Consider the following 20864-nt stretch of genomic DNA (forward strand, 5'->3'; position numbering starts at 1 on the left):
TGGGGAAAAAATATTCTCAATGCACCTGGCGTATAAAAGGTTGCTATCCATAATATTCAAAAAGCTGTCTGAAATGGGTAAGACATGGGCAAATATCCCAATGGAAAACTCCTAAAACAAAATGCTCCAGGGACTGTTCCTGCTTCGAAGCTCGAGTGTAACAAGGAGGACATGGCTCTCGCTCCCCTGCATGGCAGGTGCCGTCTTTAGTAATAACTCACCGTTTGCCTGATAGAAGTGCTGTGCTTACAATACCAGGCTCCAGTTCTAGACATGCTTTTGGAATTTTCAGGAACCCTCTCCTCTCTCGTGAAGCTTGACCCTCGCTTTCTAAAGGGGGGTACGCTACGGCAGAGTCAGTGGGCAGGGTAAAGCCTAGAGGGCTTTGGAGAACCTGGTCACGGAAACCAGTGGGTGGCGATCGGGAACAGTGATCTGTGGCTGGCTCAGCGCCTGCTCACCAGGTGGGATGAGGGCCTGTGCTCCCTGAAGAGTCTTGAGCTGGGGTGTGGCATGATGTCTGCTTCACATCCCGCACACCCCCAACTTCTGTGGTCAGGCAGATGAAGCTCACCAAACAAACTGCCTTTATCCCTGGGAATATTGTTCGTTGAATAGCGAGTGGAATTTAGGGGGTGTAAAAGATGAGATTCGAGAAGGGACTGCCTGATTAATGATGCAGTGCAGTGTATGGCTCGTGGCGTTTTTAACTAGGAAAGTGTGCTGATTATGAGTCTGTAACATAGACTGATTTATTTAACCAAGTTAAGAGCTTAAAAACTCATTTCAAGCCAATTACCAAGAATTACTCAAATTTGAAATATTTCAACAGTAATCCCCATGAATACCTAATTTACTGGTAAAAAGCCATCTAATATTGATAATGATACTCTCTTTTCCTGTCTCTTTGTTCATAAAGCGGCCATCACCTGGCTGAAACCCTCACTCCAAGAGAGGGAGGGAGGAAAACATTAGGACTTCGTGAACGTTAGTTAATTGAGTCCACAATGCCAAAGCCATTTTTTGTGAATCCTTGCCATCTATTTAAGACGAGCAGTGGAAATGAAAGCCTCTATAAAATTTTATATTTGTTAAATAGATTCTGCTTAAAGGCAACACTGAAAAAACAAAACTGCCCCAGTACTTAACCAAAAATCACTGGCGCATCCGAAGAATTACATGCAACAGTGCAGATGTGAGCGGCATCGTTTTGTACCGGCTCCTCCTGAGTCCCCACAGCTGTGCGTTGACCTGCCTGTACTGCATGTTCTAGGTCTGCCCTCCAATGACTCACCTGTGTGAGAAAATCATCTCCACCCTGCCCTCCTGGAGGAAGCTCAACGGGCCCAACCAGCTGATGTCATTGCAGCAGTTTGTGTACGACGTGCAGGACCAGCTGAACCCCCTGGCCAGCGAGGTGGACCTCCGGCGCATCGCCCAGCAGCTCCACAGTGCCGGCGAGGTGAGGGCTCCAGCCCTGGCAAGGGTCTGGGAGGGGGCCCTGGGATGCATTTCCAGTGTCTGAGTGGGCTGAGCAGTGGGCTGAGCTGCGGAGGCCGAGTGGCAACTGCCCACTACCCATGATGTTTCCAGACGTGCGACTATCACAGGAAGGCTCCAGTGATTCCCCGAACTGCAGTTCTTTGCTCTCCTGTTCACCTTAAGAGCTGTTGTTTCGTCTTGCTTTGGTTGGTTTGTTTTCCGGCTTCTCTTAGTTTGGGAGCACAGTTCCTGCTACACTGGGTGACGGGGCCTCTCCTCTCTCTCCCTGGGGCAGCTGATGCTTAGCTGTGATTCCTGCAGCCTTCAGGATGGCTGCTCTCCATGGAGTGTATCAGCTCCAAACAGACCTCTTGGGCTCACAGACAATCAAGAAATAGTAGTGACGTATCTTCAGGGAGAGAACGTGTGGAGACACTAAGACACGGCAAGCAGTGATCCCCAGAAATGACCAAGAGATAGGAATCTCTCTTCCTGGTTCAGCTCTGGGGTGCAGTTTGGGAACCCTGTTCTAATTGCTTCATATGCTGCCTGTTCCTCTCAACGGGGCATAGCCTTCACGTTCTTCCATCATGTGAAATCAGGAGACAGTGTAAGCTAGTATGGGCTAAGACAGTTCTGATTATGAAAAACCAGAAGCAGTTCCAGGAATTTTGCAAACCAGAAGCTTCCCTGCCCAGTCTCAGGTGTCATGTGTGGCCCTTGGCCATGGATTACATAGGTTTGAAATTCTACTTGAATCAAGAAGCCAGCGACCCTAAAAACTAGAGCCTCAAGCAGTGATTGTGTCAGTCTTTAAATTCCAATGAAACTATGGGCTAATCTACTGGCCCCTCCAGCAGTACTTTTTTTTTTTTTTTTTGGTAACATCTTTATTGGAGTATAATTGCTTTACAATGCTGTGTTATTTTCTGCTTTATAACAGAGTGAATCAGCTATATGTATACATATACCCCCATATCCCCTCCCTCTTGCATCTCCCTCCCGCCCTCCCTATACCACCCCTCTAGGTGGTCACAAAGCACGGAGCTAATCTCCCTGTGGTATGCGGCTGCTTCCCACTAGCTATCTATTTTACATTTGGTAGTGTATATATATGTCCATGCCACTCGTCCTAGCTTACCCTTCCCCCTCCCCATGTCCTCAAGTCCATTCTCTACGTCTGCGTCTTTATTGCTGTCCTGCCCCTAGGTTCTTCAGAATGATTTTCTTTTTTTTTTTTTAGATTCCATATATGTGTGTTAGCATACGGTATTTGTTTTTCTCTTTCTGACTTACTTCACTCTGTATGACAGACTCTAGGTCCATCCACCTCACTACAAATAACTCAATTTCGTTTCTTTTTATGGCTGAGTAATATTCCATTGTATATATGTGCCACATATTCTTTATCCATTCATCTGTCGATGGACACTTAGGTTGCTCCCATGTCCTGGCTATTGTAAATAGAGCTGCAGTGAACATTGTGGTACATGACTCTTTTTGAATTTTGGTTTTCTCAAGGTATATGCCCAGTAATGAGATTCCTGGGTCGTGTGGTAGTTTATTTTCAGTTTTTTAAGGAACCTCCATACTGTTCTCCATAGTGGTTGTATAAATCTATATTCCCACAAACGGTGCAAGAGGGTTCCCTTTTCTCCACACCCTCTCCAGCATTTATTGATTGTAGATTTTTTGATGATGACCATTCTGACTGGTGTGAGGTGATACCTCATTGTGGTTTTGATTTGCATTTCTCTAATGACTAGTGATGTTAAGCATCCTTTCATGTGTTTGTGGGCAATCTGTATATCTTCTTTAGAGAAATGTCTATTTAGTTCTTCTGCCCATTTTTGGATTGGGTTGTTTGTTTTTTTGATATTGAGCTGCATGAGCTGCTTGTACATTTTGGAGATTAATCCTGTGTCAGTGGCTTCATTTGCAAATATTCTCTCCCATTCTGAGGGTTGTCTTTTCGTCTTGTTTATGTTTTCCTTTGCTGTGCAAAAGCTTTTAAGATTCATTAGGTCCCATTTGTTTATTTTTGGTTTTATTTCCATTTCTCTAGGAGGTGTGTCAAAAAGGATCTTGCTGTGATTTATGTCATAGAGTGTTCTGCCTATGTTTTCCTCTAAGAGTTTGATAGTGTCTGCCTTACATTTAGGTCTTTAATACACTTTGAGTTTATTTTTGTGTATGGTGTTAGGGAGTGATCTAATTTCATTCTTTTACATGTAGCTGTCCAGTTTTCCCAGCACTACTTATTGAAGAGGCTGTCTTTTCTCCATTATATATTCTTGCCTCCTTTATCAAAAATAAGGTGACCATATGTGCGTGGGTTTATCTCTGGGCTTTCTATCCTATTCCATTGATCTATATTTCTGTTTTTGTGCTAGTACCATACTGTCTTGATTACTGTAGCTTTGTAGTATAGTCTGAAGTCAGGGACCCTGATTCCTCCAGCTCCGTTTTTCTTTCTCAGGATTGCATTGGCTATTCAGGGTCTTTTGTGTTTCCAAAGAAATTGTGAAATTATTTGTTCTAGTTCTGTGAAAAATGTCATTGGTAGTTTGATAGGCATTGCATTGAATCTGTAGATTGCTTTGGGTAGTATAGTCATTTTCACAATGTTGATTCTTCCAATCCAAGAACATGGTATATCATCTTTTTTCTTTCATCAGTGTCTTATAGTTTTCTGCATACAGGTCTTTTGTCTCCTTAGGTAGGTTTATTCCTAGGTATTTCATTCCTTAGTATATAGGAATGCAAGAGATTTCTGTGCATTAACTTTGTATCCTGCTACTTTACCAAATTCGTTGATTAGCTCTAGTAGTTTTCTGGTAGCATCTTTAGGATTCTCTGTGTATACTGTCATATCATCCTCAAACAGTGACAGCTTTACTTCTTCTTTTCTGTCTTGGATTCCTTTTACTTCTTTTTCTTCTCTGATTGCTGTGGCTAAAACTTCCAAAATTATGTTGAATAATAGTGGTGAGAGTGGACAACCTTGTCTTTTTCCTGAGCTTAGAGGAAATGGTTTCAGTTTTTCACCATTGAGAACAATGTTGGCTGTGGGTTTGTCATATATGGCTTTTATTATGTTGAGCTAAGTTCCCTCTGTGCCTACTTTCTGAAGGGTTTTTTATCATAAATGGGTGTTGAATTTTGTCAAAAGCTTTTTCTGCATCTACTGAGATGATCATATTTTTTTTCTCCTTCAGTTTGTTAATATGGTTTATCACATTGATTGATTTGCATATATTGAAGAATCCTTGCCTTCCTGGGGTAAACCCCACTTGATCATGGTGTATGATCCTTTTAATGTGCTGTTGGATTCTCTTTGCTAGTATTTTGTTGAGGATTTTTGCATCTATGTTCATCAGTGATAATTGGCCTGTAGTTTTCTTTCTTTGTGACATCTTGGTCTGGTTTAGGTATCAGGGTGATGGTGGCCTCGTAGAATGAGTTTGGGAGTGTTCTTCCCTCTGCTATATTTTGAAAGAGTTTGAGAAGGATAGGTGTTAGCTCTTCTCTAAATGTTTGATAGAATTCGCCTCTGAAGCCATCTGGTCCTGGGCTTTTGTTTGTTGGAAGATTTTTAATCACAGTCTCAATGTCAGTGTTTGTGATTGGTCTGTTCATATTTTCTATTTCTTCCTGGTTCAGTCTCAGAAAGTTGTTCATTTCTAAGAATTTGTCCATTTCTTCCAGGTTGCCCATTTTATTGGCATATAGTTGCTTGTAGTAATCTCTCATGATCCTTTGTATTTCTGCAGTGTCAGTTGTTACTTCTCCTTTTTCATTTCTAATTCTATTGATTTGAGTCTTCTCCTCTTTTTTCTTGATGAATCTGCCTAAAGGTTTATCAAGTTTGTTTATCTTCTCAAAGAACCAGCTTTTAGTTTTACTGATCTTTGCTATCATTTCCTTCATTTCTTTTTCATTTATTTCTGATCTGATCTTTATGATTTCTTTCCTTCTTCTAACTTTGGGGTTTTTTGTTCTTCTTTCTCTAATTGCTTTAGGTGTAAGGTTAGCTTGTTAATTTAAGATGTTTCTTGTTTCTTGAGGTAGGATTGTATTTCTATAAACCTCCCTCTTAGAACTGCTTTTCCTGCATCCCATAGGTTTTGGATCATCCTGTTTTCATTGTCATTTGTTCCTAGGTATTTTTTGATTTCCTCTTTGATTTCATCAGTGATCTCTTCGTTAATTAGCAGTGTATTGTTTAGCCTTCATGTGTTTGTATTCTTTACAGATTTTTTCCTGTAATTGATATCATTGTGGTCGGAAGACATACTTGACATGATTTCAATTTTCTTAAATTTACCAAGGCTTGATTTGTGACCTAAGATATGATCTATCCTGGAGAATGTTCCATGAGCACTTGAGAAGAAAGTGTATTCTCTTGTTTTTGGGTAGAATGTCCTATAAATATCAATTAAGTCCATCTTGTTTAATGTATCATTTAAAGCTTGTGTTTCCTTACTTATTTTCATTTTGGACTATCTGTCCGTTGGTGAGAGTGGAATGTTAAAGTCCCCTACTATGATAGTGTTACTGTCGATTTCCCCTTTATGGCTGTTAGCATTTGCCTTATGTATTGAGGTGCTCCTATGTTGGGTGCATAAATATTTACAGTTGTTATATCTTCTTCTTGGATTGATCCCTTGATCATTATGCAGTGTCCTTCTTTGTCTCTTGTAATAGTCTTTATATTAAAGTCTATTTTGTCTGATATGAGAATTGCTACTCCAGCTTTCTTTTGATTTCCATTTTCATGGAATAGCTTTTTCCATCCCCTCACTTTCAGTCTGTATGTGTCACTAGGTCTGAAGTGGGTCTCTTGTAGACAGCATATATACGGGTCTTGTTTTTGTATCCATTCAGCCAGTCTGTGTCTTTTGGTTGGAGCATTTAATCCATTTACATTTAAGGTAATTATCGATATGTATGTTCCTATTACCATTTTCTTAATTGTTTTGGGTTTGTTATTGCAGGTCTTTTCCTTCTCTTGTGTTTCCTGTCTAGAGAAGTTCCTTTAGTATTTGTTGTAAAGCTGGTTTGGTGGTGCTGAATTCTTTTAGCTTTTGCTTGTCTCTAAAGGTTTTAATTTCTCTGTCGAATCTGAATGAGATCCTTGCTGGGTAGAGTAAACTTGGTTGTAGGTTTTTCCCTTTCATCACTTTAAATATGTCCTGCCACTCCCTCTGGCTTGCAGAGTTTCTGCTGAAAGATCAGCTGTTAACCTTTTGGCAATTTCTTTGTATGTTATTTGTTGTTTTTCCCTTGCTGCTTTTAATATTTTTTCTTTGTATTTAATTTTTGACAGTTTGATTAATATGTGTCTTGGAGTGTTTCTCCTTGGGTTTATCCTGTTTGGGTCGCTCTGTGCTTCCTGGACTTGATTAACTATTTCCTTTCCCATATTAGGGAAGTTTTCAACTATAATCTCTTCAAATATTTTCTCAGTCCCTTTCTTTTTCTCTTCTTTTTCTGGGACCCCTATAATTCAAATGTTGGTGTGTTTAATGTTGTCCCAGAGGTCTCTGAGTCTGTCCTCAGTTCTTTTCTTTTTTTTTTTTCTTTATTCTGCTCTGCGGTAGTTATCGCCAGTATTTATCTTCCAGGTCACTTATCCGTTCTTCTGCCTCAGTTATTCTGCTACTGATCCCTTCTAGAGAATTTTGAATTTCACTTATTGTGTTGTTCATCATCGTTTGTTTGCTCTTTAGTTCTTCTAGGTCCTTGTTCAACGTTTCTTGCATTTTCTCCATTCTATTTCCAAGATTTTGGATCATCTTTACTATCATTACTCTGAATTCTTTTTCAGGTAGACTGCCTATTCCCTCTTCATTTGTTTGATCTGGTGGGTTTTTACCTTGCTCCTTCATCTGCTGTGTGTTTCTCTGTCTTCTCATTTTTCTTAACTTATTGTGTTTGGGGTCCCCTTTTCGCAGGCTGCAGGTTCATAGTTCCTGTTGTTTTTGGTGTCTGCCCCCAGTGGCTAAGGTTGGTTCAGTGGGTTGTGTAGGCTTCCTGGTGGAGGGGACTAGTCCCTGTGTTCTGGTGGATGAGGCTGGATCTTGTCTTTCTGGTGGGCAGGTCCACTTCTGGTGGTGTGTTTTGGGGTGTTTGTGGACTTATTATGATTTTAGGCAGCCTCTCTGCTGATGGGTGGGTTTGTGTTCCTGTCTTGCTAGTTGTTTGTCAGAGGGTATCCAGCCCTGGAGCTTGCTGGTCATTGAGTGGAGCTGGGTCTTAGCGTTGAGATGGAGATCTCTGGGAGAGCTTTCGCCGGTTGATATTATGTGGAGCTGGGAGGTCTCTGGTGCACCAATGTCCTGAACTCGGCTCTCCCACCTCAGAGGCACAGGCCTGACACCCAGTCCAGAGCACCAAGTCAGCCACACGGCTCAGAAGAAAAGGCACAAAAAAAAGAAAGAAAGGAAGGAAGGGAGAGAGGGAGAGAGCGAGGGAGGAAGGAAGGAAAATAAAGTCATTAAAATAAAAAAATTTATTAAAAATTTTAAAACAATTTTAAGTAATATTCAAAAAAAGAAAGAAAGAAGAGAGCAACCAAAAAATCAAATCCACCAATGATAACAAGCACTAAAAACTATACTAAAAAAGAAAAGAATAGACGGAACCCTTAGGACAAATGGTAAAAGCAAAGCTGTACAGACAAAATCACACAAAGAAGCATACACATACACACTCACAAAAAAAGAAAAAGGAAAAAATATATATATATATAAAAAGAAAAGGAAGAGAGCAACCAAATCAATAAATAAGTCTACCAATGATAATAAACTCTAAATACTAAACTACAATAAACATAAAACCAAAAACAAATTAGATGCAGAAACCAAACCCCAAGTCTACAGTTGCTCCCAAAGTCCACCGCCTCAATTTTGGGATGATTCGTTGTCTATTCAGGTATTCCAGAGATGCAGGGTACATCAAGTTGATTGTGGAGATTTAATCCGCTGCTTCTGAGGTTGCTGGGAGAGATTTCCCTTTCTCTTTGTTCGCACAGCTCCTGGGGTTCAGCTTTGGGTTTGGCCCTGCCTCTGCGTGTAGGTCGCCTGAGGGTGTCTGTTCTTTGCTCAGACTGGCCAGGGTTAAAGTAGCAGCTGATTAGGGGTCTCTGGCTCACTCAGGCCAGGGGGAGGGAGGGGTACAGAATACGGGGCAATCCTGCGGTGGGCAGAGGCCGGCGTGACGTTGCAACAGCCTGCGGCGCACCATGTGTTCTCCCGGGGAAGTTGTCCCTGGATCACGGAACCCTGGCGGTGGCGGGCTGCACAGGCTCCGGGGAGGGGAGGTGTGGATAGTGTCCTGTGCTTGCACACAGGTTTCTTGCTGGCTGCAGCATCAGCCTTAGTGTCTCATGCCCGTCTCTGGGGTCCGCGCGGATAGCCGCGGCTCGCTCCCGTCTCTGGAGCTCGTTTAGGCGGTGCTTTGAATCCTCTCTCCTCATGCACCCCAAAACAATGGTCTCTTGACTCTTAGGCATGTCCAGACTTTTTCCCGGACTCCCTCCCGGCTAGCTGTGGCGCACTAGCCCCCTTCAGGCTGCGTTCACTCAGCCAACCCCAGTCCTCTCCCTGGGGTCTGACCTCCGAAGCCCGAGCCTCAGCTCCCAGCCCCCACCTGTCCCAGCGGATGAGCAGACAAGCCTCTCAGGCTGGTGAGTGCCGGTCGGCCCCGATCCTCTGTGCGGGAATCTCTCCACTTTGCCCTCTGCACCCCTCTTGCTGTGCTTCTCCGTGACTCCGAAGCTTCCCCCCTGCCCACCCCCTGTCTCCTCCAGTGAAGGGGCTTCCTAGTGTGTGGAAACTTTCCCTCCTTCACAGCTCCATCCCTGAGGTGCAGGTCCTGTCCCTATTCTTTTGTCTCTGTTTTTTTTCTTTTGCCCTACCCAGGTACATGGGGGAGTTTCTTGCCTTTTGGGAGGTCTGAGGTCTTCTGCCAGCGTTCAGTAGGTGTTCTGTAGGAGTTGTTCCACATGTAGATGTATTTCTGATGTATCTGTGGGGAGGAGGGTGATCTCCATGTCTTACTCCTCCGCCATCTTGAAGGTCTCTCCAGCAGTACTTTAAATGATTGAATCCAAGGGTGGGGATAAGCAAGGGATCAAACCTTACCTTGTAATATAGTGCTAGATATAAAAATATATATTGTAACCATAATAATAAACTCACTCTTTTTAATACAGTATTCTCTTGCCTTGTGGCATTTGCCAGTAATTTTCTAGCTCATAGTGATTAATCCACATTATTTGACAACACATCCCTCCTTGCCCTTGAGACGTTAATAAGTAAATGAAGGCAGAATAAAAAAGAAGGGAAGTCTAAATCAGGTGGCCCCCATTCTCATCGGCCTCCAGCCCCTCCTCCAGTACTATTCCTGCCCTCTAGTAAGTAATCTAAGGATCTTTTCAGATTTCATCAGTTGTCCTGTCTTTTTTCGGCTCAGGATTCCACACGGCACTCAGTCATCTGTCTCCTTAGTCTCCTCCAATACGGGACAGTTTATCAGTCTGTCTTTTGTGACCCGGAGGAGATAGTTGTGTCTAGGACTGAATTGCAGGCAGTATTCCACCAAATGCCTTACCAAAAATTAAGTAGATACTGCTCTACATTCCAGAAATGTACACTCGAAGTCTCAATTTTGAACAGAATCATATCTACAAGGCATCTCAAAGATTTAAACCAGACTGTGGGGAGAAAAGTACTTCTGGTGCAAACAGGTCCAGGGTCTCAGTCTCCACGTGAGCACAGAGTCCACCTTGGATCACCATTCTTTGTAGAACTAGCCCAGAGTAGGGAGGGAAGGGAGGGAGGGGTAAGTGTTCTGTAAAGGGGAAAGTTGCCACTTTTTTCTTTCTGACTTCTGCTTTTTAAAGAAATGAATGTGACAGGAAAAGCTTAAGTCCCTTTTGGCCACCTCTCGCCACTTTCCTCTCTCCCCACTCCAGGGCCAACCACTGTCATGGTAGCGTATCTTTCTAGACCTTTTTTATATGTGTGTGTGTTAAAAATTTACCTAACAGTCTAATATTGTAACATTCTGAATCTTTTTTGAAAAATTTCAAGCATTCAGAGAACTTAGAAGACTAGTACAATATCTCCTCGTGTCCTCGACACCTAATTTAACCAGTTGTCTACATTTTGCTACCTTTGCTTTATCTCTTTCTCTTCTATTTCTTTATTTGCTTTGCAAACATCATGACCTTTCACCCCTAAAGAATTTAGCTTGTACCTCCTAAGGAAAAGGACATTCTCCCACATAACCACAATATAATTGATTATCACTTCCTGGAAACATAACATTGATATAATACTATTGTTGAATTTATAGTCCTCATTCAAGTGTTTGCCACTTGTCCCAGTAATTTCATTTATAGCTAATTTTATTCATTTGTGTATTTATCTGGGGACTCAGAATCCAGTCAAAACTCACCCATTGCATTTGGCTCCCCTCTCTCTCCCTCTCTCTCTCTCTCTCTCTCTGTCTTTTATTACATTGACCTTTTATAAGGGTCAAAGGTAGTCTTTTCAGAATCTCCCTTCTGACATTGCCAAGCTGGTTTTTTGGCTCAGTATTGATTTTTGAGATCTGTCCATATGAATGTGCTGAGTCATTCCTTACAATATCTGCACAGATTTCATCCCTGCTCAGGCCCTTTAGTGCTCTGAGCAGCTGAAGCATCTGGCCATTTAGGTTCCTATGAGTGACTTCCCGTTGTCCCCTCTGGCAGATCAACATCATGCAGAGTGAAACCGTCCAGGACGTGCTGCTCCTAGACCCCCGCTGGCTCTGCTCCAACGTTCTGGGGAAGCTGCTCTCCGTCGAGACCCCACGGGCCCTGCACCATTACCGGGGCCGCTACACCATGGAGGACGTCCAGCGCCTGGTGCCCGACAGCGACGTGGAGGAGCTGCTGCAGATTCTCGATGCCATGGATATCTGCGCCCGGGACCTGAGCAGCGGTACCATGGTGGACATCCCCGCCCTGATCAAGACTGACAACCTGCACCGGTCCTGGACGGATGAGGAGGACGAGGTGCGGGTCTACGGCGGCGTGCGCGTCGTCCCCGTGGAGCACCTCACGCCCTTCCCGTGCGGCATCTTTCACAAGGTGCAGGTGAACCTGTGCAGGTGGATCCACCAGCAGAGCGCAGAGGGAGACGCGGACATCCGCCTGTGGGTGAACGGCTGCAAGATTGCCAACCGTGGGGCCGAGCTGCTGGTGCTTCTGGTCAACCACGGCCAGGGCATCGAGGTCCAGGTTCGCGGTCTGGAGACGGAAAAGATCAAGTGCTGCCTCCTGCTGGACTCGGTGTGCAGCACCATCGAGAACGTCATGGCCACCACGCTGCCCGGGCTGCTGACGGTGAAGCACTACCTGAGCCCCCAGCAGCTGAGAGAGCACCACGAGCCCGTCATGATCTACCAGCCGCGAGACTTCTTCCGGGCACAGACCCTCAAGGAGACCTCGCTGACTAACACCATGGGCGGGTACAGGGAGAGCTTCAGCAGCATCATGTGCTTCGGCTGTCACGACGTCTATTCGCAGGCCAGCCTGGGCATGGACATCCATGCGTCAGATCTGAACCTCCTGACCCGGAGGAAACTCAGTCGCCTGCTGGACCCACCTGATCCCATGGGGAAGGACTGGTGCCTTCTCGCCATGAACTTGGGTCTCCCCGACCTTGTGGCAAAGTACAACACCAATAACGGGTCTCCCAAGGAGTTCCTCCCGAGCCCGGTCCACGCCCTGCTCCGGGAATGGACCTCCTACCCCGAGAGCACGGTCGGCATCCTCATGTCCAAACTGAGGGAGCTGGGGCGCCGGGATGCGGCGGACTTCCTACTGAAGGCGTCCTCTGTGTTCAAAATCAACCTCGACGGCAACGGCCAGGAGGCCTACGCCTCAAGCTGCAACAGTGGCACGTCTTATAATTCCATTAGCTCGGTCGTGTCCCGGTGAGGGCAGCCTTTGGCTTGGGCAGGGTCTCTTCCAACTGCAGAGGCAAGGGGGACACAGCCCATCTTTCCCACTGCAGATTCTGGTGCGTCCTTTCCTACGCCCACATCCCGAAGGACGCCACCCTCCCTTCCGCTTCACCTATTTCTCTGCTACTACCTCCCTCCTCTCACACATTGCGTTGTGTGTGAAGGGTCTTTCTAGTTTAAGAGCAGACCCTATCCTTTCCTTTGGCCATTTGAAAAGCTAGCCTCCCTCCATCTCTCATCCTCTAGTACCTTGCTTCTTACTGATAATTTTACTGGAATTCCTAACTTTTCAATGAAATTTTTTTAAACTATTATATTGATTGTCCTTTTTTAAAAAAAAAGTGCACATTTATCCAAAATGTGTATTTCTTATACTTTTTTCTTTGTTATACCATGTCCTCAGCTTATCTCTTTTATATTTGTAGGAAAAACTCCCATGTAAGGAATCCCACTGTATGATTTATAAACAGACAATATGTGAGTGCCTTTTGCAGAAGAGGGTGTGTTTGAAATCATCCAAGTCAGCCCGGAGCTGTCGCGAAAGAAACGCTCCCTCTCTGTCTCTTGCTGTATGCTGATCATCGCCAGAGGTGCTGCACCCGAGGTTTTTTTTTTTTTTTTTTTTTTTTGGCAATTTTTGTGTTTCCTTTGACAAGGAAAGGGGAGAAAGAAACCTCCTCTAGAGCAATTTCATGGCCAGTGTTGTTGCTACGATAAGACATGTTTGTGTTTGCTTTTGTTTCAACGTCCGTGTGAACATCCACGTGGAACCTGCAGACTGTCACGCTTCATCATCCCCTGTCATCTCAGGTAGAAGGCTGACACTGTTTTAGGGAGCCAAGACCTGTGTGAGAATTCAGAAGACCCCCGACTCATGATCTGTGGCAGTTTGTTGTCATTTGTGCATAGCAGATGGTTCTCCACATTTAGATCCTGGTTTGATAACTTCCTGTACTTGAAGTCTCAAAAAGAAAATAAAGGAAGCAAGTTTTCTTGCAGTGATTTTAAATTGTGATAGAGTTTTAAATCGAAATAAGGGAACATGTCCTAATTCTTCTGTCCTGAGAAGCATGTAATTTTAATGTTATATCATATGTATATATATATATGCAGTATGTATATACATATATATTAATACAGGTATTTTTACTTAATCTATAAGATGTAGTAAAAAAAGGTTTTCTTTTCTTTTTAGTTCTTTTTTTTTCTTTTCCTTTTTTTTTTTTTTAATAAATAAACTGTTGCTTGTTGCATTAGTTTGTTGGCGTTTAATTCAAAAGGGATTCTTTTTCTTTGTTTTGTTTTCATTTGCCAGTACCCCACCTCGTGGGACAAACCAGTCCAGAAAGTGATTAAACCTAAACTCTCAGGGGTGGAAATCAACCCAGTTTATTAGGTACTTAATTATTACTAAAGTTGGGAATGGTGTGGGGAAGCAGAAAGAACTCAGGTGATTTCACATGTATTTCTTTTTAATTTTTTTATTTTTATTTTTATTTATTTTTGGCTGCGTTGGGTCTTTGTTGCTTAGTGCAGGCTTTCTGTAGTTGCAGCAAGCGGGGGCTACTCTTCGTTGCGGTGCACAGGCTTTTCATTGTGGTGGCTTCTCTTGTTGCGGAGCACGGGCTCTAGGTATGCGGCTTCAGTAGTTGTGGCACACGGGCTTCAGTAGTTGTGGCACGCAGGCTCTAGAGGGCAGGCTCAGTAGTTGTAGTGCACGAGCTTAGTTGCTCCGAGGCATGTGGGATCTTCCCAGACCAGGGCTCGAACCCGTGTCCCCTGCATTGGCAGGAGGATTCTTAACCTCTGCACCACCAAGGAAGCCCCGCACGTGTATTTTTGCTTTAAGGAAAAGAGGCCCCTTCCATTTTCCTTGGGTGAACCCCCAAACCAAATTGGATCATTCAGGCTCAGCAATGGGGGAACAGAGGAAGCTTTCTATTCCTATACAAAGGTGGAGGGAGCTCCTGCAGAACAAGAGAAAACTTGCTACAAAAGATACATACCTTCCCGCCCATCTTTACTTAGACCACACTGCTGCAGGCCATCAACTAGAAACCCTAGTTTTGACCTGCATGGTAGCTGTAAGTGACAAAAGCTCTAATGACAAAACCCATTTTTAGTAAAATCTCAAGACTGGTTTAAAAAAAAATGGGCAAAGAAAAAAGATTGGAATGAAAAAGACTACAGTGATGTGGGTGATTTTCTCTACGGTTGTGGGAGTAGAATTCATTTCTGTTTTGCCTAAATGGTCTGTAATAAACATGACTTACTTTTATAAGGAGAAAAGAAATATTAATGGAGTAAAATTAAAAGCTACACGTAAATATGCGTCAAAAGGATGACACTGACATTGAAATCGTGATTGCCTTAGAGGAGTAGAACCTGCTTTTCGTGAGTCAACTCCCTCCTGAACGTCAGCTTCATCTCTCCTGCTTCAGAAGTGCTTCATATCACGGTATCTGGCACCAGGACCTAGGACCCAGGAGGCAAGGGCTGCCTCTGGCAGCCTCAGTAAGTAAAATCCCTAAGAAGGATTCTGACTGCTCCAGTCTGGATCATGGAGCCATCCCAGTGGTTGGGAGAGAGAGAGTCACAAGATTGGCCTGGCCCTGGGCACCCTAGGACAGTGTTGGGAAAGGAGCAGTTTCGCCCAAGAAGGGAGTTCTGTTAACAGGAGAAAGGGGCAGAGGGAGGATGCTGTGCAAATGAAGCAGAGGACTGCAGGAGTCTTTATACTTTTGTTTTAAGCAGGTGCCTGTCCATAAGCTTATGGGGCCACCTAAGCTCCTGAAATGTTGAAGCCATACTTCGGAATCATTACTACACAAATTTGCAGTTTAAGTTCCACTGAGCTCACTGCCCTGCCCTGGGAATTGCTGTGGGGTCATTCCGGGCGGCATCTCGGAGTCTTCAGTGCCGTGAACTCTGGTTAGGCTGAAACTGCCTGGCAAAGCCCCAGCATATGTAGCCGGCTCTGCCTCCTGCAGAAGGGGAGAAGCCAGGCCATTCATAGCTCACTTCCCGCAGCCACAGTGGGAATCAAAAGGTACAGGTTCTTAGGAGCCAGAAGCAGCCTTTCATGGACCCTTTTTCTTAGAGTTGCTGTGAAATGCACTCGGGCAACATGTTCCTCATCCCCTGGGGGCTGTGGCTACCCTGGGGTGCCTGAGGTTCCCCTATGGACAAGAGCATCCCAGGGACCCAAAGCCTCCCTGGCATGGGCTGGAGGGCCCTTCCGAGAATTCTGATTGTTTCCAGAAGCTGGATCCCACACCTTCGGAAATGAATCGGAACTCTGGGTGGTCTTTTTTTTTACAATTAAAACCACAGGATTTCCTGAAACCATAAAACTACATTTGGCCCTATCAGTGTCCAGAGTCTACACCAGTCTTAGCAAACCCTGATGGTGTGACCCCAGAAAAGCCACTCCAAAATGAAAGGCTGGGCCTGGCTACACCTGCCTCAACAGCAGCTAGATGCCAGCCAGGCTGTAAAACCGAAGGGTAGCTCTGAGCTGAAAAGCTTCATTAAGAGTAAAAGGATAGTTGCAGTTTCTCAACGTGAAAAAAGTTCTGGGGGTGGATAGTGGTGACGGTTGCACACCAATGTCAATGTATTTACTGCCACTGCACTATGCAGTTACAAGTGGTTAAAATGAAAAAAAAATTATGTTATATTTATTTTAGCACAGTTTTTTAAGAACAAGAGAAAAAAGAGAAAGCTGGAACCTAAAACTATCCAGGTAACCGTAAAGCTTGCTGAGTAATATACAGTACTACCCATGTGTTCACAGCAGCCCAGCAAAGCCTGTGCCCCCCACTATGGGGGGGGAATGATTGCTTTTAAGAAGGATTGATTAATGAAGGATTGCTTTTAAGAAGATTTGATATTTTTTTTATTTTAAAAGAACCTGTAAAATGGTTATCATGGGAGGAAGAAGTGAGAATTTTGTTTGGCTTCTTTTCTTTTTTTGTTTATTCTGTGTTTTGGGGTTTTTTGTTTGTTTTTCGTTCAAATTCATACCTTGGATGGCACCAATAGTCTTTTAAGGACTTTGGATTCTTTTTGCTTTTTTGGTTTTTTTGGCTATGTTGGGTCTTTGTTGCTGTGCGTGGGCTTTCTCTAGTTGCAGCGAGCAGGGACTACTCTTTGTTGCGTGTGTGGGCTTCTCATTGTGGTGGCTTCTCTTGTTGCAGAGCACGGGCTCCAGGTGCACGGGCTTCAGTAGTTGTGGCTCATGGGCTCAGTAGTTGTGGCTCACAGGCACAGTAGTTGTGGCTCGTGGGCTCTAGAGAGCAGGCTCAGTAGTTGTGGCGCACAGGCTTAGTTGCTCCGTGGCATGTGGGATCTTCCCGGACCAGGGCTTGAACCCGTGTCCCCTGCATTGGCAGGCGGATTCTTAACCACTGTACCACCAGGGAAGCCCCAGGACTTTGGATTCTTGGCGACTTAGGCCACACCATTTATGAGGGCAACATGCTCTGATTCATCATTCCCCAGACGTTTGCTGAGCACCTATTGCCTATCATGGGTGCCAGCTCCACGCTCACAGCAGGGACTCAGAGCTTGGTGGGCTGGAACCTGCTCCCCTAACCAGCCTTGGGGCTCAACTCGACTGTCCGAGGAATTTGCTCTCAGGGGGCTATTTTCAGGGACTGTGACTGTACTTTGGATGGCCACCTGAGGTTGAGGTCACTTTTATCATTGCAACCAAGGGTCACATGCTGGTGAGAGGACTCAGCAGCTGCCAGGCAGGGGCCACGTCAGGGACAGAAACTTCTGTCCCCACTGAACGCCTGGTCAGGGAGGTGCCCCTGAAAGGGGACTGAAGGAGCAGTCAGCCCCCTTCCATCTGCAGCTCTGGAAATGCATGTGGCGGAGCAGGAAATGACCCCAGGAAACAGCGGCTAGTCCTGGCTGAAACGCCCAGCCTCAGAAGGTTGCCCGTGACTCTTGTTCACAAGGCAATTCTTTGACCAGAAGAATCGAAGAAGTGTGTGGGAGTGGGGAGGAGGGACAGGAAAGAAGCTTCACAGGTACCTACAGTAGAGGCTTCCCTGAGCTCGGACTCTGATGCCCGTCACTAGGGGCTGACGCTTGGTGAGGGTGGCCTGGCCAGGCGCCAAAGGCTGTGACTCCAGCCTGTGGGGTTCCTGTCAGCAGTACAGCAAAAGGACCGGGACAAGCTTCTGGTGAATAATGTGTCTTGTCCCATCGAAATCACAGAATTTTACAATGAAAAGAGACCTTATAGATGATGTGATTCAACCACGCTCTTTGGAGGCTGGAAGGAAAGAGTTTAAGAGATTTAGACCAAACAGCATGGTTCAATTATTACAATTTAAATGTCAGGCCCTCTGACCACAACTGGGGCCCTTTATACTCCTCTGCTAAGTATTTATATTGTAATGTAGTGGGTGTGTTGTGAGTGCATGTGTATGTGTGTATACTGTGTGTGTGTGCACAAGTGTGCACCAGTGTATTGCGTAAGTATGTGTGTGGCGTGTGCATGTGCCCACGCATACATGTAACTGTGTATGTGCATGTGTGTAAGTGTGTATATACATGTATACGTTTGTGTATGAGTGTATGCATGTGTGTATAAGTGTGTGTGTGTATTGTGTATAAGTGTGTGTATGCATATGTGATGCATGAGGTAAGGGATTCCCTGGCCATAAAGACTTGCTCTTCTGGCCAAGAGCCTGGATTGCCACTGATTCAGCCATGAGTGCCCATTTCCCACAACCGGGGTGACTAACAGAGCATCACGAGAATTTTCTTCCCCCCACCCCATGCCATCCTCCAGTGTGAGCCCTATGGGGTTCTGCACAGCCCTCAGGTTACATCACAGCCAGAGTCAGTGATGAGCTTCCTGTCTTCCGAGAAGGGAAGGCCAGTCACCCTAGAGGGAGGCCAGGGCTGTTTCCTCTAAATCACGTGATTCTGTGACCAGTACTCGCATGGGAAGGAGAAGTCAGGCATTTATTACTGACAGTCCATGCTCCCACCTCTGTGCTGAAAGGCAGCAAGCCAGGTCCTTCCTTGCCAGCCCTACCCGGGGCTCAACAGCGCCCCTTTGGCTTTCGGGGCAATTGCAATGCAATGAAAGGTTTTTTTTCCTTTCACCTTTTTCCTAGACATACAATATTTTAATGGAACTGAAACCATACAAAATGTACACTTTTATATGCTGCTTTTTAAAAAATTGAAGTATACTGACGTATAATATCCTATTAGTTTCTGGTGTACTTGCTTATTTTAATGTAACATGATGGCTCTTTTTCAATGTTACTAGAAGCTCTTCAGAAGCGTTAGTTTTAATGGCTCATAATACTCAAATAGTGTCATATCCCGATTGAACTAACTGTTCCTTACCATGAAATACTCAAACATTTTCCCCCATTATAAATAAAATTGGGATAAACATCTTCTGGTACTTTTTTCCCCCTACATTCTGGATTAGACATGAAACATTTGGGGGTGGGGGTGGGGTGTGGTCACATGACAATTAAAAATCCAAGGACAGAAGCATTCATTGCTGAGCAAAAAATTGCATTTGTGTTGCTCTCTTTCCTGGGAAAATAGAAATCTAATGTCTAGATTTCTATTTTCCCAGAAAAACGTTATTTTATCTACCAACCTTATGATGCTTTCTTACTACATTTTTTTTGCTGCTTATAACAGCTTTTATAATATCATTCTTTTAGCAAGAATGGAAAGAAAATTCAATCTTTCCACCATCATGAGAGACGAAAATGATTAGTTAATAATTATAGTTATTGATTGTTTAGAAAACTCTCAGCTTCAAAACTCATTTTTAGTTAATGCCATATAAACTTTGAGAATTGTTTTCAAATCTGGGGAACCTCTATCAAGTATATATATATACACATATGAGCTGTAGGATTTTCTGACATGTTGACTTTTCTCATTTAGTAACTTATTTTATATGTTCGTACAATTGTAAACACTCATTAACCAGTTGTCATGGTGGACATACTTCTCTGTCTGGTTTGATGTCCTGAGTTTCTGTGCAGGCTTCTGTCAGTGGAGAGGCACTTCCTGGTGCTCTGGTCTCTTCTATTTGTGTGGCCCCCCTGCCATCCCGCTCAGGGGTCCCAGTTCTCCAGCCGACAGACATTGCTGACCCTGGGAGCCAGCCGTCCAGCTGGGTCTCTGTCCAGCATGTTGGGAAACTACTGGACGAACTTATCAGTCAAAACAGGCTGTAGACAGTGAAGATCCCCACTAAAGACCCTTTCATGCAGAGAACACCCAGCCCCAGGGCAAACATGCAAATCCGGTTATTTTGCAGAAGGTTCTAATTTGTCAATTTAGCTGACTGCTTTCGCCTCATGACATTTCACTTATCTTTCCATAAACCGGACAAAGGCAGACTTGATTTGATTCTCATTCATCATTTTGGCAAGAATGCCATCCTGCAAATGAGAAATGAAAGTGAATTTTACTTCTCTCTGTCCCCAAAAGCTATAGCCTGAAGCTGTTTTCCCATAATAAGTAGCTTTTCGTTTTACTGACTCTTGAACCCTGCATTATTGTGTCAGTGGTTCCACTTTGAGAATTTCATGCACTAGTAAAATGTCATAAAGGTCATGGGGGCCTGACACTTTGTTTTGCAAAGTAAGACCACTTAGAAACAGCAACAGCTACCAAATGATGTTATCAGTCATTGCAAAAAAAGTTTTTAAACATTGTAATGTCGAAAAAAAGCAAAGAAAGGAAGGTAAGTTAGAGTCTTAGAACAAAGGACATTTCTTTCCATTGAATAATCTAATCTTAGGGGGAAAAAAATCATCCAGTGGTCCTTATTTTCTCCTTATGTCACAAGACTAGTGACCAGTTGGTCATGGGCAGTGTGGCTTTTGTTGTTTTGTTTGTCCAGAAGCCTTGGCTCTTTGCTATGTATAGAAGTGCAGGGAGAGCCCCACAGGACCCTTCTTGTGAAATATTTCAAGGCCATGTTGATTCCATCCCCTGAAAACTATAAAACTCACCTACTGTTCTCCAGGCAAGGCCAGGCTTTAGGAAGCATGGAAATTCTGGCTGCTCTGGAAAGAAGGTCACAGGATCTTAGCATTAGGAGAAACCTGGAAGTCAGGCGGTTTGGCCAGGGCATGACCCCGCCAGGAATGGCAAGGGGTCAGTCGGTCTCTGCTCCAACAGCCCCAGGGCTGGAGAATTACAAAAGCAGGTTTTGATTCATAAGTGCACTGACACTTGCCATCCTTGTTCTGTCTTCCAGGTTACATAGAAATCTTGATTGTCATCCAAAATAGCCACTTAGGGTTTCCCTGGTGGCGCAGTGGTTGAGAGTCTGCCTGCCGATGCAGGGGACA

The 20864-nt window shown here is 44.3% G+C and overlaps 1 protein-coding gene across 5 annotated transcripts in view; it reads left to right on the forward strand.

The window, feature by feature from the left end:
* Nucleotides 1-13757, forward strand: part of DAPK1 (death associated protein kinase 1) — a 210773-nt gene extending 197016 nt beyond the window's left edge. For all 5 annotated transcript variants that reach the window (XM_067744791.1, XM_067744795.1, XM_067744793.1 and 2 more), the window contains exons 25-27: nt 1274-1462; nt 11246-12474; nt 12930-13757. In XM_067744791.1, the coding sequence (XP_067600892.1) occupies nt 1274-1462; nt 11246-12474; nt 12930-12963 (1452 nt within the window). In that variant the 3' untranslated portion in view covers nt 12964-13757. The remainder of the gene's footprint in view (nt 1-1273; nt 1463-11245; nt 12475-12929) is intronic.
* Nucleotides 13758-20864: the final 7107 nt, after the last annotated feature.

The sequence above is a fragment of the Pseudorca crassidens genome, chromosome 7, assembly GCF_039906515.1.
Source record: "Pseudorca crassidens isolate mPseCra1 chromosome 7, mPseCra1.hap1, whole genome shotgun sequence".
NCBI lineage: Eukaryota > Metazoa > Chordata > Mammalia > Artiodactyla > Delphinidae > Pseudorca > Pseudorca crassidens.